At 59.1% G+C, this 12,831-nt stretch overlaps 1 protein-coding gene across 9 annotated transcripts in view; it reads right to left on the bottom strand.

Annotated features, from left to right (window-relative positions):
* The window catches only part of NTNG2 (netrin G2), a 55,127-nt gene extending 45,362 nt beyond the window's left edge, over positions 1-9,765 (bottom strand). For 3 of the 9 annotated variants that reach the window (XM_081151523.1, XM_081151522.1, XM_081151524.1), the window contains exons 1-2: positions 8,543-8,627; positions 4,582-5,635 (exon numbers count right to left, since the gene is read on the bottom strand). In XM_081151523.1, the coding sequence (XP_081007649.1) occupies positions 4,582-4,794 (213 nt within the window). In that variant the 5' untranslated portion in view covers positions 4,795-5,635; positions 8,543-8,627. Of the gene's footprint in view, positions 1-4,581; positions 5,636-8,542; positions 8,628-9,681 lie in introns of those variants that run through there. The other 6 variants (XM_081151517.1, XM_081151519.1, XM_081151520.1 and 3 more) reach the window with 6 other exon arrangements.
* Positions 9,766-12,831: the final 3,066 nt, after the last annotated feature.

Raw genomic sequence — 12,831 nt, 5'->3', positions numbered from 1 at the left:
CTCTCTTGGGAAAGATGTCCCTCCAGGCCCTTTCCCTTCCCCACCCTGCACTCCAGCTGCACTGCCCCCTACCCTCCGTGCGGTGTCTGGACCCAAACCTACTGTCTTAAGAAAAGTAAGGGACAAAGATCTCGCTCACGTGGCCCTGGGCCTCGCAGGCAGTGCTGCCCCGTCCTGTCACCTGTCTGCTCCTCAGGAAGGAGACTTCGCTGTGCAACAAGATGTCACGCATGGACTATTCTAGTCCTAGGCTGTGCCTGCCTAGGCGTTTCCAGAGACTGAGCAGCTCTAACTAAGGGTTGGGTGAAGCTCAGGTTCCAAAGTCATTTCCTGCTTAGGGACAGAGCTGTACAGGCCTCCTGGTGTCATCCGATCCCAACTTCCCCGGAACAGGGACTCTAATACAGAGAAGCGGAGGCTTTGGGGTGCCTCCCCTGTCCTATCAAAACCCTAGTTCTTCCTGCAAGGCTCAGCTCTGGTCTCTCCTCCTCTGAGAAGCCCTCCTGGATCACGCTGTCCTTCTACCCACCCATCCATTCGTTCAGTAAACGCTTACTGAGCACTGACTGAGCCGAGAGAAGGGAATGCAGAGCTCAACAAGACAACCTTGCCTTTGAGGAGCTTACAATCTGAGAAGGGAGCAAACATCAGAAATATAATAACTGGCATGAATTGAGCATCTACTATGTGCCAAGCCCTGTGCTCATGACAGTCCTGCAGGCTCAGGTTTTCAGATTCCAGGCCTGTGGCTCTTGCTGGGATATCATGCCTCCTCTCTCTGGAACCTTCCACCGGGTCTGCAGCATTCAGGGACCTCAGCTCCCAGCTCTGTCCCCTCACTCCCGGGACCCCTGCACTCTTCCTGCGCTGTGTCTTTCTCCCTCAGCAGCGACTCTCCCCTTAACCTGCCAAGATCCCAGGGGAACATCAACAATCAGCAGCACTGACAGATTAAGGGGAGGCAGGGTTTCTGGGACCACACCCTGCCCGCGTGGGGCTCCCCGGGTCAGCAGCTCCTGCTCAGCAGGTGGGGCGGGACCTGGCGCTCTGCATTTCTAACAAGGAGAGGCCATGCTCCTGGCCCTAGGACTACACTTTAGGTGGCAAGTGGGCAGTTGCAGGGTCACTTGGAACATCACCTGCCTGGTCTGTGGCTGGTGCAGGCGCCTCTCTCTCTCTCTCTCTCCTCACCATCTCTCTCCTGAAACTTGCTTTTGTCTCAAAGGCACAGGGAAAGGGTTTCCTCCTTCCTTTCACGGCAGCTGTCGCCTCTCTTTGGGAGCGGGCTCCTCATGCCCACTGGCACCCCCCATCCCAAAGGGGTCTGGGAGCGGCAGCCCTCAGGGCCGGGAGCCTTCAGGGCACGGCCCCTCCCTCCTCGCCTTGGCCCCGCAGCCTCCGCGGGCGGCCCTCTCCGCCAGGCCCTGGGAATCGGGGGTGCGGGGTGCCTCTCCCCCTGCAGCCCTCGCAGAAATTTTGCCCTTGCCCAAGAATCCTTGGGTGACGGCTCATCCCTATTAATTCTCATTGCGCACTTAGAGCCAATAGGTTTTTATTTATTCATTTATCTTGGTCTTCCTTCTCCCTCCCCTTCCTTACCAGGCTGGAATTTACAATTCAGTTCTCAGGTGGCTTTGCTGAAGGACGCCAGCCTGGGGGGAGAGGGGGTCTGCACCCCGAACCCTGAAAAGGGCACGTGCGCCTTGGCCCCTCTTGCACCCTCAGGGTGCTCTGGGGCTCACACTCCAGTTGCTTGGAGGTTGGGACAGCCCGGCACCCGCTGCAGGAGGGTGGCCTGGGAATAGGGACCTACTGGGTGGCTGCTGGGTTAAGGGGGCAGGGGGCTGCCTGGCTGCCATTAGGGCGCCCCCTGGTGGCCTTAGCAACACCAGCTGTGGCTGGAGGCGCTGAAGCTGCCTGAGCGTTCAAGGCCTCCTTGCCGCCCTGAGACTGGGGATACAGGGCGTGGCATCCTCCAGGCAGAAGGGAGGCAAAGAAGCAAAGGCGGGGACCCCACCAAGGGTGCAATAACAATAAGAAGAAGCAAGTAACCGCGACCACACATTGAGCACCTACTACGTACCAGCACTGTACCCAGGACACACACGGTGGGGCTGCATCCTTCCCCCAGCTCGGGGACAGAGCAAGAACATGAGCTTGGAGAGGGGAGACCAAGCTGCCTGGAGGGTAACTTCCCAGCCTGTCTTCTACACTGAGTGACCTTGGCAGGACTTAAGCAACACCTCCTAATCCCTAAACTGGGATTAGGACAGTGCCCGCCTCAGAGCATCCTAGAGACAATTAAATGAGACAGGCACAGGACCTGCTCAGGAGAAGCCGCAGTCAACGATGGTGTGGGGGCTTGAACCCATGTGGATGGGGCCCCTCCTCCCTGCAGAAGCCAGCCCCCCACCCAAAGAAGGCTGCCCGCCACCTAGCGGGGCAGCTCCCCAACCTCGTCGGCTGCACATTTATAATCAGACAGAGCCGGATGGCAGCCTGCAATGAAATATTTAAGTCCATCAGACAGGTGTCGAGATGTTGAGGACCCATCTCCGAGGGGGATGTTGAAGATCTTTTGTTCCTCCCCTGCCTCCTCACCTGTCTTCCCCGGAGAAAAGCAGGAGGGATCAAAAGCCCCTTCCCAAACCCAGGGCTAAAGGGCACCTGCCTGGGCTCAGGCCCGTCAGCACCGGCACCGTGGGGTGGCCGCCCCACCCTGGCAGCTGCACCGGGCTCTCTGTGAGGGCGGAGGTCCAGCGCCGAGGGCACCCAAGCCAGCTTTGGCCAGAAGCGGGCCCAGGACTTGCATGTGCTGGTCATCTCCATTCCTCCAGGCCTTGACCAGAAGCTGGCCCAGTGAATTATGATTTAGCTGCCCTGCCCCCGCCCCTCCCTCAGCACATCAAGGAAATGATTAATATTTAAGAGAAGAGATATAGTCAAGACTAATATGAGAGGCAGAGGCTGACTGCCCAGGGAGTGAGTGCAGAAGTCCTCCCGTGAGCTGGGTGGGCAGCCAGCCTGAGATGCGGACTCAGAGCCGGGCTCGCCCCTGGCCTTGCCCCTGACCTTCAGGGGTCAGCCTCCTTGCCTGTCCCCGAGCCAGTGAAGCTCCGGGGTCCCCAGTGCAGTGATCCCCATGGACTATCCAGCCCTAGCTCCCAGCCTTCCCTCTGTCCTCCTGTCCCCAGCCAGCCACTACTCACAGTGACAGCTCAGGACTGCTGCACCACCAAGCGGGAAACTACCTTCCTGGGCTGACTGCCCTGTGACAGGACTGAAGCATCCCATGGGATTGAGGCCTCTTCAGGAGCCTGGTAGGGAACCAGCTCAGTCCAGCCATAAACCCAGAGACCAGGAGACTCCCCCAAAGACACGGAGGCAGCAGACACCCCAAGGATGACACTGAGCCCCTCCGGTAAGCTCTTGCAACCTGGCTGCCGTGCCCGGCCTCCTGCCAGGCACTGGGCCTCCAGAGCAATGCCCAATGGGGAAGGCACCTCTCAGCAGGCAGTTTAGCTCAGTGACTTTGGGGCCAGACACCTGAATCACAGTTTCACCACTTCTTGGTGTGACTGTGGGCCTCAATTTCTCCATCTGTATGATGAGAATAGGGGGCACTTGCTCTGTGCCAGACCCTATGCTGAGCATTTTACACATATAAATGAGTTCACGTACTCCTTATAGCGACCTATGAGAGTGTGCTTTAGTGTGCCCATTTTACAAATGATGAAACAGAGGCCCAGAGATGCCACTGGTCCAGAACCATCCCCTACAACTCCTACTTTAGACAACACAGAATCTGCCTGGCTGAGCTGAGGGGAGGACTCCACAGAATGACACATGTCAAGCTCTTAGCCCACACACTCGAGGAGCTGCATAAATGACCCCTGCTATTATTATTGCTGTTGTTATTACCTGGGTACTGAAGTACCTGTGGCTCACAGGGATGGAACTGGAAAGGGCACTGGCCACACTGTCCATCTGGGTCTGAACCCTCCTTCCTCTCTCCAAGTACCCTCTTCACTTCCTTCACACCTCCCCCTGCAAGTGCCAGCTTGGTGCTTGGCATGCCCTGGCCTGGCAAAACTGTTCGCTGGGTTGGATAGGGTGGGATAGGAGGTTGGGGCAGAAGGGATGACCAGAGGGAGGTCAGAGTGTAGTGTTGCGGACAGCACCTTGCTCACTGGCCCAGAATGCGGGCTTCCTACAAGGGAGGCGGGGCTTACCTGGGAGGAGGGGCTTACTTGGGAGGCGGGGCTTACCTGGGAGGCAGGGCTTATCTCCTAGGCTGGGACTGTGACAACTATGGTCTTCCCAAGAGAAATGGACTAGTCGTCCTCTGGCCAAGAATTTCCCCACCCCAGAGAATAATGTCACATGACCAGCCCCAGCATCCTCAGGGTGGCCTTTGCTTTGGCACATTTCCAAGGTGGCACAGAGACCTGGTCCCACTCCAAAATCCAGCAGAGTCAACCTTGCACCCTGGTCCTCCCACTCTGCTCGCCCATCCCAAGGGTCCGTCCCAGACCCCCTCCCACTGGCCTGCGCAAACAGAACAGCAGTGGGCTGACTTACGTGGGAGCAGAATCTCTCAGGGGGGTCTCCGCATGTGATGCCCGAGGGCTCCACCTTCACCTTGACATAGTCCTTCAGGCGCATCACCTTGGGCTGGCAGGCGTAGAACTCCCAGGTGGGGCCCTCGTCTGAGGTCACCCAGGATTTGCAGATGTCATAGTCCCCGGAGGCCAGCGGGAGGCAGTGCAGGAGGAGAGCCAGCAGGCCGAGCATGGCTGTGCAGTCCAAGGGGTGTAGCCCAGAGAGGCCCTGGAGAGGCAGTGGCTGGGTCAGGCAGGACTCGAGGCCTCAGCATGGAAACGCCACATCTGCCAGGGAGTGGAGGCCGGATGTCCCAGGGCCTTGAGCACTGCCGAGGAACAGCGAGGAACTTGTTTTCCCAAAAGGCCGATACGGAAACCTCAGAGCCAGCGTTTCTCAGACTGCTGATGGGCAGATCAAAAAGTTGCCCATAACTCGGTGTCCTTCTGACCTTGGCATTACACCTCTCCCAGAGGTGAACCTGATCAACTCGGGCAGACTCTCAAATTGTGACAGCGGGTGGAAATGGGATAGGGTGGAAACCTGCAGGGATCTGGCATGGGGCCGGATCAGATTGCCTTTAATTCCTGTCCTTCCAATCAATCCTGGTCTTTAAAGGGCCCTCCATGTGTGATGTGCTCGACACCACTGCAAAACAGCCCTCTGGCCTGTGTTGTAAAGATAAAATAAAATCAGGAGGTGGACCTGTGAGCTGGAAGCATGTTCCCTCTATGGGACTGGACTTGGCATCTCAGACCCATAAAAGAGATTTCTTTTCATATGGGTTGAAAGTGACAACAATTGTGTGGCTGGACTGGAACATAAAAAAGCTACTGCGGTGGATAACTGGGGAGAAGCTTATTTGGCTCTGTCTTGGTGGGGACAGGCACTAATGGGGGCCGGCTGACCTTGGCTGGTAGCCATTGGCAACTTATTATGAAGTTTCTGGGACTTCAGCTCAATCCGTGCAGGTACCCAGGGCCTGGCTTGTCTTTCATTGTAAGAGGGGAGGAGAGCTCATTAGCAACAACACCTGCAACAAATTAAAAAGAGAAGAGGGATAAGGACGAGTAAGAACAAAGGCTCCCTGGCAAAATGTGCAAAAAACGAGGCTGCATTAGCAAGGTCTCCTGAGGAAACTGGGTTATTTTTATTAATATCGGAGATGCGCATTTGGAGACGGGGAGCGTTATTAAAAAGGTGCCGCGTTCTCTCCTCACTCAGTGGGGCTGCTCGGCCCGCAGAAGTGCCCCTGCTTGGGGTTGGCGACTCCCTAAAACATCCCCAGGAGCCAAGATTGAGTGGTTGCTTTAAAATACCACGACCAACGAGTCAAAAGGTCAAAGCACAGATGAGATTGTAACCATAAGCGCCGGTGGGACTGTGTGCACAGGCACAGCCAAGCAGAGTGGTCCACGGGTGGGCCAATGGTTAGGAACCAGGTGCTGATAAACACCTCTCCAAACTCGGAAGCGGTGAGTTCATGTTTAAGAAACCAGGCATGTTGGAGACTTCAACAGAAGTGACGATAATTTGTCATTCAGATTTTTCTGATCAAGGCCAGCATGTTGCAATCATCCTTAGAGGGCATGTTTATAAACGGATCGCTATTATTATTATTATTGCTTTCTTATTCTAAGCTACCGGTAATTATTTAAAAGCCCAAATAGATGTGACTAATACGAATGTTATATTGAGAAAAACATGAGCCCGGTAATGTGCTGTGTTCCCAGACACTTGATCCATCAGCAGGAGAATCTGAGTCCAGCCAGTGTGGGATCCTGACCAAAAACAAAGCCAACAGGGCAAAGGTCACCGCAGTGAGTCACAGCAGGAGCGCCTGCGCTATTAATTATGCTGGTTAGCATGCCTACAATTATTGCATCTATATTCCCCAACCGCTGCAGCATGGGTGCTAACCAGCCCGACACTCCCCTGGCACCCCCTCCAGCCCCTGTACATACAGGGTCCCTGAAGAGTCAGCTATGTTTCCAGGAAACCCCATTGTCCACCCAGACACAAACGCACTCCTGCCCACAGTGACAAACTGGGAGGGGCGGTCGCTGTTCCAAGGGGGCTGGGGACTCAGCACCTCCCCGGGAGAAGCCAGTGCCCCCGGCTCCAGGCCCAGATCGTAAATCTGAATTAAGGCGGCCCCTGCCCCTCTGTCTGGCTGAAGCGCTCTTGATGGAGATGGATGGGGGGCACGGGAACCACATTTTCGTGCCTCCCCTCTGGCTGTTCAAAAGAGAAACCTGTTCTAGAGCCTGCCCGGCCTTGAATGCGCTCCTGGCTAGAAAACTCTCAGAAAGAGCCCGCCTGGCGACTATTTTTACAACCCGAGAAAATGTAGTAAAAATAAAATAGAGCGGCCTGCAAAGGTTTGGATGCTTCTGCCCAAGCGAGCTTTGTGCCGCCCAGAAAACAGCAGGTCCCTAATTAATTCTTCCAGCCGCTCGGGAGCCCCAACTGTTCGCTAACAGGTAGGGCGCTCCCGAGACGGCGGGGGAGGGGGGGCTCCGGCGGGCCGGCTGCGGGGGGGGCCCCCCTTCACCCGCAGGACCCGCGGCTGCTGTGCCGCGTGGGGCCGGGAGGCAGCGAGGCCCGGAGGCCGGGAGGCCCGGGCAGCGGCGCGCGGGGCCGCTCGCAAATCGAATAACCGCATTGTTGTCTTAAATGCCACGCATCCCCCGGAAAATGCGGCGGACAACAGCCAAATCTGCCGGGGGCGGCGGTAACGAACGTGTTTACAACCAGTCAGTCCATCAACTGGGCGCCGCTGCGCCGCGGGGGGAGCGAACTGTGCACTCGGCGCGCGGATATTACGGGCGGCTTCTGCCGAAGAGAAAAGCAGGGAGGGGGCGGAGGGGCGCCCCGGCCCCCGGGATCCCAGGCGCAGAGCCGGAGGGAGACACCCGCCGGGAAATCGAGGGAGACGTGGTCTCCCGGTGGACCGTTTGCTCCTCGGAAAAGAAATCTTCACCTGGTATTATTAAGAAACTGCGGCTCCCGAAACAAATGGAATCGATGCGCTTTATTTTCTTTTAAGAGTCCTCGGGAGCCGAGGGGGAGAGGGGGTTGATAGCCAGGGTATTAAAACCCGAAAATTAGATTTTACCAGGATTTCTGAACTCCGATTTCTCTGTCTTATTGAATTAGCGCCTCTCCAAGCTGGCTCCTCCCGGACTTGCCGGCTGCGCCCTCGCCTCGTGGGAAACTTGCCGCCGTGGGCGCGGAGCCCCTGGGGTCGCTGGAGAGGGGGGGGCGCGCTGGGGGCTTCTCCAGGGACCCAGCCCACCCCACCCCGACGCGCTCTCTCTCCCTTCCCAGCAGGGCAGCCGACGAGGGTGAAACCGCCTTAAGGGGGTGGTGCCGGGAAGAAAGGGGGAGCCCGCCGCCAGGGTTACCTTCCGGACCCCCGACCCCTCCCCGCCCGGGGTTGGGTCCAGTAGGTGCCCCGCTCACCGCCGGCTTAGGGAGCATCGGGGCTCCGGAGGCCCCAGTGCCCCAGCCCGGGAACAGGAGCCTTCTCCGGCTCCCCACAACCCCCCATGCTCTCTCTGCAACCCCGGAGCCCCGAAAAGTTGAGCGCGGGGGTGGGGCGCGCGGCAGAGGCCTCGACCCGCCGCTGGGGCCGCACGCTCGGCTCTCCGCCGCGCGCGCCCGGGGTCCCGGGGAATCTGCGCCTCCGGGGGGCTGCCAACCGCGTGCACAGCACATGGACCTGCGGGGTAATCCCGCGGCGGCTTTTTGTCTTCTGAAGTTGAGTGCAAGCCGCGGGAACAATTAATAACCACGCTCTTAATGAAGACGGGCCGGCACCGAGGCTGTCCCCTCACTGGGTGGGTGCAGCCTCCCTTAGAAAACCCCGAGCGAAGCGTCACAAATGAGTGGCACCCTCTCCCCTGCCGCCCCCCCCCCCCCCCAGGCAGCAACTTACTCCGGAGCCGGCGACCCCGCGAGCCCCCGGCCTCTTCCCGCCTTCCAGCCGCTTCTACTCCCCCATCGGTGTGCCACGCGGATCGAGGTTCGCCACTGTCCCCAAGCCGGTCCCTGCGCAACCCCCTCCCCCCTGAGCCCGCCCCTCCCCGGCACGGAAAGAAGTTTCCAGTCCCGGATGGCCAAGAGTTTCTCAGGGCAGCTCCTGCAGACTCAGTTTTCGGAGAACAGGAAGGGGGTGGGGGGTGGGCGGGGGCTACAGAGGTGGCAATTAAATTGCGGTGGGGGAGCGGCGCGAGAGAAGGGGTGAGTTCCTTTTTACAAACACAGCCACATGCACCCCCACCCCACACGCGCGCGCACGCACACGATGGAAAAAGACCCGGCGGGGAAAAGCCAGCCTGGAAGGCGAGCTACTCCTTCAAGACGCGGCCGCAAATGCGCACTCACACGCCCCTCTCCGCCGCTCGGTCCCGCGCTGGCGCCGCCGCCCAGCAACTTTTGCATCCGAGCCCCGCCGGGCGGCCGTCAGGGGCGCCCGGGCCCGGGGGCGCCGGCGCGGCCCCCGAAGCCCTTCCAGGGGCAAGCCGGCTGCGGGGCTGCGGCGCCCTCCCCGCGCCCGCCTCCGGCTCTACCCGCCCGCCTTACCCCGGCTCGGCTCGCTCGGCTGGGCTCGCAGCGCCGGGACCCGCGAGGCCGAGGACCGCCGCCCGCCCCGGTGGCGCTGGCCGGGCCGAGGCCGAGGGCTGCGGCCGCCGCTCCTTCCCGCGCCGCTCCCGCCGCCGCCGTGGCCGTCAGAGTGGAGCTGGGGAGCCCTCCGGCCGCCGGGGGGGCCGCCGGCAGCCGTCCCGGAGACGCGGGCCGGGGGAGGGGGCCGCCCGCGCCGCCAGCATCGCCCGCCCCGGCCGAGCGGGAGGTCGCCGCTAACAAGTGCAAACTTTTTGGGCCCCCTGGGCGGCTCGGGGAGGACCCGCGCGCGGGCGCCCGGCCGCCCCCGGCCCGGGTGGGCTTCGCGGCGGCTCGTCGGGGCGCCGGGGCATCCCCCCCGCGCGGCGCGGGCCAGATGGCGGGGCGCGTCACGGCCCCCCGGCACTCCGCTCCAAGTTAATGCCGCGGCGAGAGCCTCCTGCCATCACTCACGATCACCATCGGGCTTTTATCTCTCGGTCTGAGCCGGCTGCGTAACTTCCTCTGTGCGGCTCGAGCTCACCATCCCACCGCGGAGCACGGTCCTCTTAAAGGTGCAGGAGGAAAATACGGCGCGGCTCGGGGGACGCGCCACGGCCCGGGGAGGGGCGCGGCGAGCGGAGCGCCCGGCGGGCCCGCGGCCAGGGCGGCCCCAGCAGGCGGCCCGCGGGGGCGCGCCTGCCCTGCGGGGGTCGCTGTCTAAGCATCTCCTCCCCGCCCGGGGGCCGGCGGGTCCCCGCGCGCAGGGCGCAGCCTCAGCCAGCTGGGGTCAGGTGCCGCCGGGCTGCAGCTTCCTTTCCCGAAACCCAGGGGCCTGACCGGGTGCCAGCGCCCATGGGCGTGGGGGCTGCCCCATCCGCACCAGGGAGGGGGCCGAGTGAGTCAGTCCGCCCACCCCAACAGCCAAGGGCTCAAGGCTGCGGCTCTGACTCCCTCCGTGAAGTGCTGCCGCCCAGAAGGCCCCCCCCCCCAGCACTGGGTAAAGGGGTGGGTGGGTGGATTTGGGGAGATGGGGAGGGGGAGCGATTTGAGCGCACAACCAGAGCCTGAATACCAGCTGACACATGCCGCCTCCACCCTGATGGGCCCTGCTTTTGAGAAGCCAAGCCATCTCCGGAGGGAGAGCGGAGTAGGGGGGCAGGAGGGGCTCACTCCCTGGTTAGCAGGGGAGGGGTGTGTGGGAGGACTCCTGCAGGGGCCAGGGCACAGGCCACGCAGTGGGCAACCCTGCACAGCCCTGGGCTCTTCAGTCCCCTGGAGGTTTCCTGCCAGGCTGACTCCCAGGGCGGTGGGGAGAGCTTCTGGTCTTCCAGGGGGACAGACGTGTGGCTTCAGGTGCTCCTGGCCTCCCCCAGGGTGGGTTCTCACTGCAGCACAAGCAGACAGCTCCATCATTTAGATGCAACAAGAACAAAGAACCTGAGGACAGAGACAGAGAGAAAGAGGCCTGGGTCCAAGGTCACAGAGGGTGTCAGGAATGGGAGCAAGATGTGGCACCTCAGTGCCCCACCCCTCTGCCATCTCCTACCTCCGCCTTAACCCTTCCTTGCTCTTGGCTCCCCTTAAGCTTGCAGAGGGGCTGGACTGCTGAATCACACTCAGACTGTTGTCACAAAGCAGACAGAGGATGCAGAATTAAAGACCGTCATGTGCTTTAATAATAATAATAATATTTGACATTTATTGAATATCTGTTTTATGCCAGGCTCCATGCAAACCAGATTGTGTATTATCCACTGATTCTTCCCAACAGCATTGTGACCTAACTCCTTTCAGCCAAGTCCCAAGGTACAGCTGAAGCTTGCAGATGTTAAGGTACTTGCCCAAGGTCACACAGCTAAGGAAGTCTCTAACCTGGGAGGCAGGGTTCTCAGGCCCCCAGGTGGAACTCTGCCACTACCTGGCTTGCTGCTTAACTTGGGGCACTGCACAGATTGCTTGTGGGCCTCAGTTTCCCCATCGGTGAGATGGGAATTGTGAATCCTTTTTTCCCAAGGAAGGGTCAAAAAAGGCCATCAAGTGGCACATGGGCTCATGGGCTCAGATCCCGCCCTTCGAAGAGGGGCCCACCCCATAAAGCTGTCCCGGAGAGCAGTCCCTGGACAGCCCCTGGATGCCTGCTCCCAGGCCTCAAAGCGTCCAGCAGGAGGAAGCTCCTCCTCCAAGGAGAACACCTCTCAGTTTGATTTTTAAGCATTTGGCCTGCAGGCAGCAATGCGGGGCACAGTGTGGGGCTCCCTCGCAGGCAGGGTGAGTGATGACCCCGGCCAGCCCTCACCCTGCTGTCGCCCCGCCCCCTCCCCCAGGCAGGCCATCAATTCCTGGGGAACGCCCTGCTCCTCCATCATCACCCGGTCTGGCTGCTGTCAGGACAGCCAACAAGACACGGAGGAGGGTGCTTCTTATTGTGGTTCTTTAACACACTAGAGGGACCCTCCCTGTTACTGCCCGGATGGTTTCTGTGACCTGTATGCAAAGCCAGAAAGACCGTTTAAAACAGCTCTCCAGCCCCACCTCTCCAGGACTCCCTGCCTCTGCAGCAAGCTGAGGCCCACAGGCTTTTGCAGGGACCCGTTCAGGACCCTGCCTCCTGTTTTCCCATTTGCAGACCCTGGGAATTATGAGGGAGTGGAAAGAGCACTGACCGGAGAGTCAGGATAATGGATTTCTTTCGGTTCGGCCCCTAACTAGCTCTGTGGCCTGGGGTCATCACTTCCCCGCTCTTGGCCTCAGTTTCTCGATCTGCAGAATGAGGGGCTTGGCCCCGGAAGCCGGTGGCTTTGCGGTGATCCTGAGTTGACAGCAGGCCAGAGTAGCCTCCGAGAGACGCACCCCTTCCACGTGAACGATGAAGTGCTTATTTCCCACGATGGGGAGCAAATTGGATTCCGGGTGGTCAAGGGACGTGCGTTTTTAAACTTCATTGCGGTACTTTTGACAAATGACCTTTTCCCAGCGACGAAAAGAAGCCAAGCACCAGGGTAGGAAAGTGTTAATGAATCTCCCCCCCAAAAATAATTGCTGGCTCCCTCTCACCAGCAGCCTAATCATCCTCTTCATTGGTGGGATTTTGGCTCCACTGCACAGTTTTAATTTGAATTGTGTATGTGGCATCTACTATCAAAAAGCATCTGTAGAACAATGCATTTAATTCTGTTCCATCTGTGTTTTTTTTTAAAGGAGATATATATAAAAGGATATATAAGGAGATATATGTATATAGCTGTATGCATAGATGCATATATATATATACGTGTATATAATAAAGATAAAGTATGAACAGGGAGGTGGGACAGCGGCAGGCTTCCTTATACATGTTCTTTCTGGGTTGCTTGACTCCTTAACAGTGAGGAAATGCACATAGGTGGGGTAGACGCGTAACAGGAAATTATCAAGTCGCACAGAGCAGTGATCTACTGGCTTTGCAATGAGAGGTAACACATGACGAGGTCCAGGCCTCTGGAGATTGCCGAGAGAAGGCAAATTTTGCTGCAGACAGACAAAAGGACAGACAGACAAAATGAGCCCACACCACTGATTAAAGGCAGCCTACATGTTCCCACCCTTTGCCTTGTTCACGCTCTCTGTTAAGCCAGACCAAGA

Source organism: Miniopterus schreibersii, assembly GCF_964146895.1.
Source record: "Miniopterus schreibersii genome assembly, chromosome: 11".
In the NCBI taxonomy this organism is placed as follows: Eukaryota; Metazoa; Chordata; class Mammalia; order Chiroptera; family Miniopteridae; genus Miniopterus; species Miniopterus schreibersii.
The sequence above is the reverse complement of the archived record's forward strand: the minus strand, read 5'-3'. Positions and strand labels throughout refer to the sequence as shown.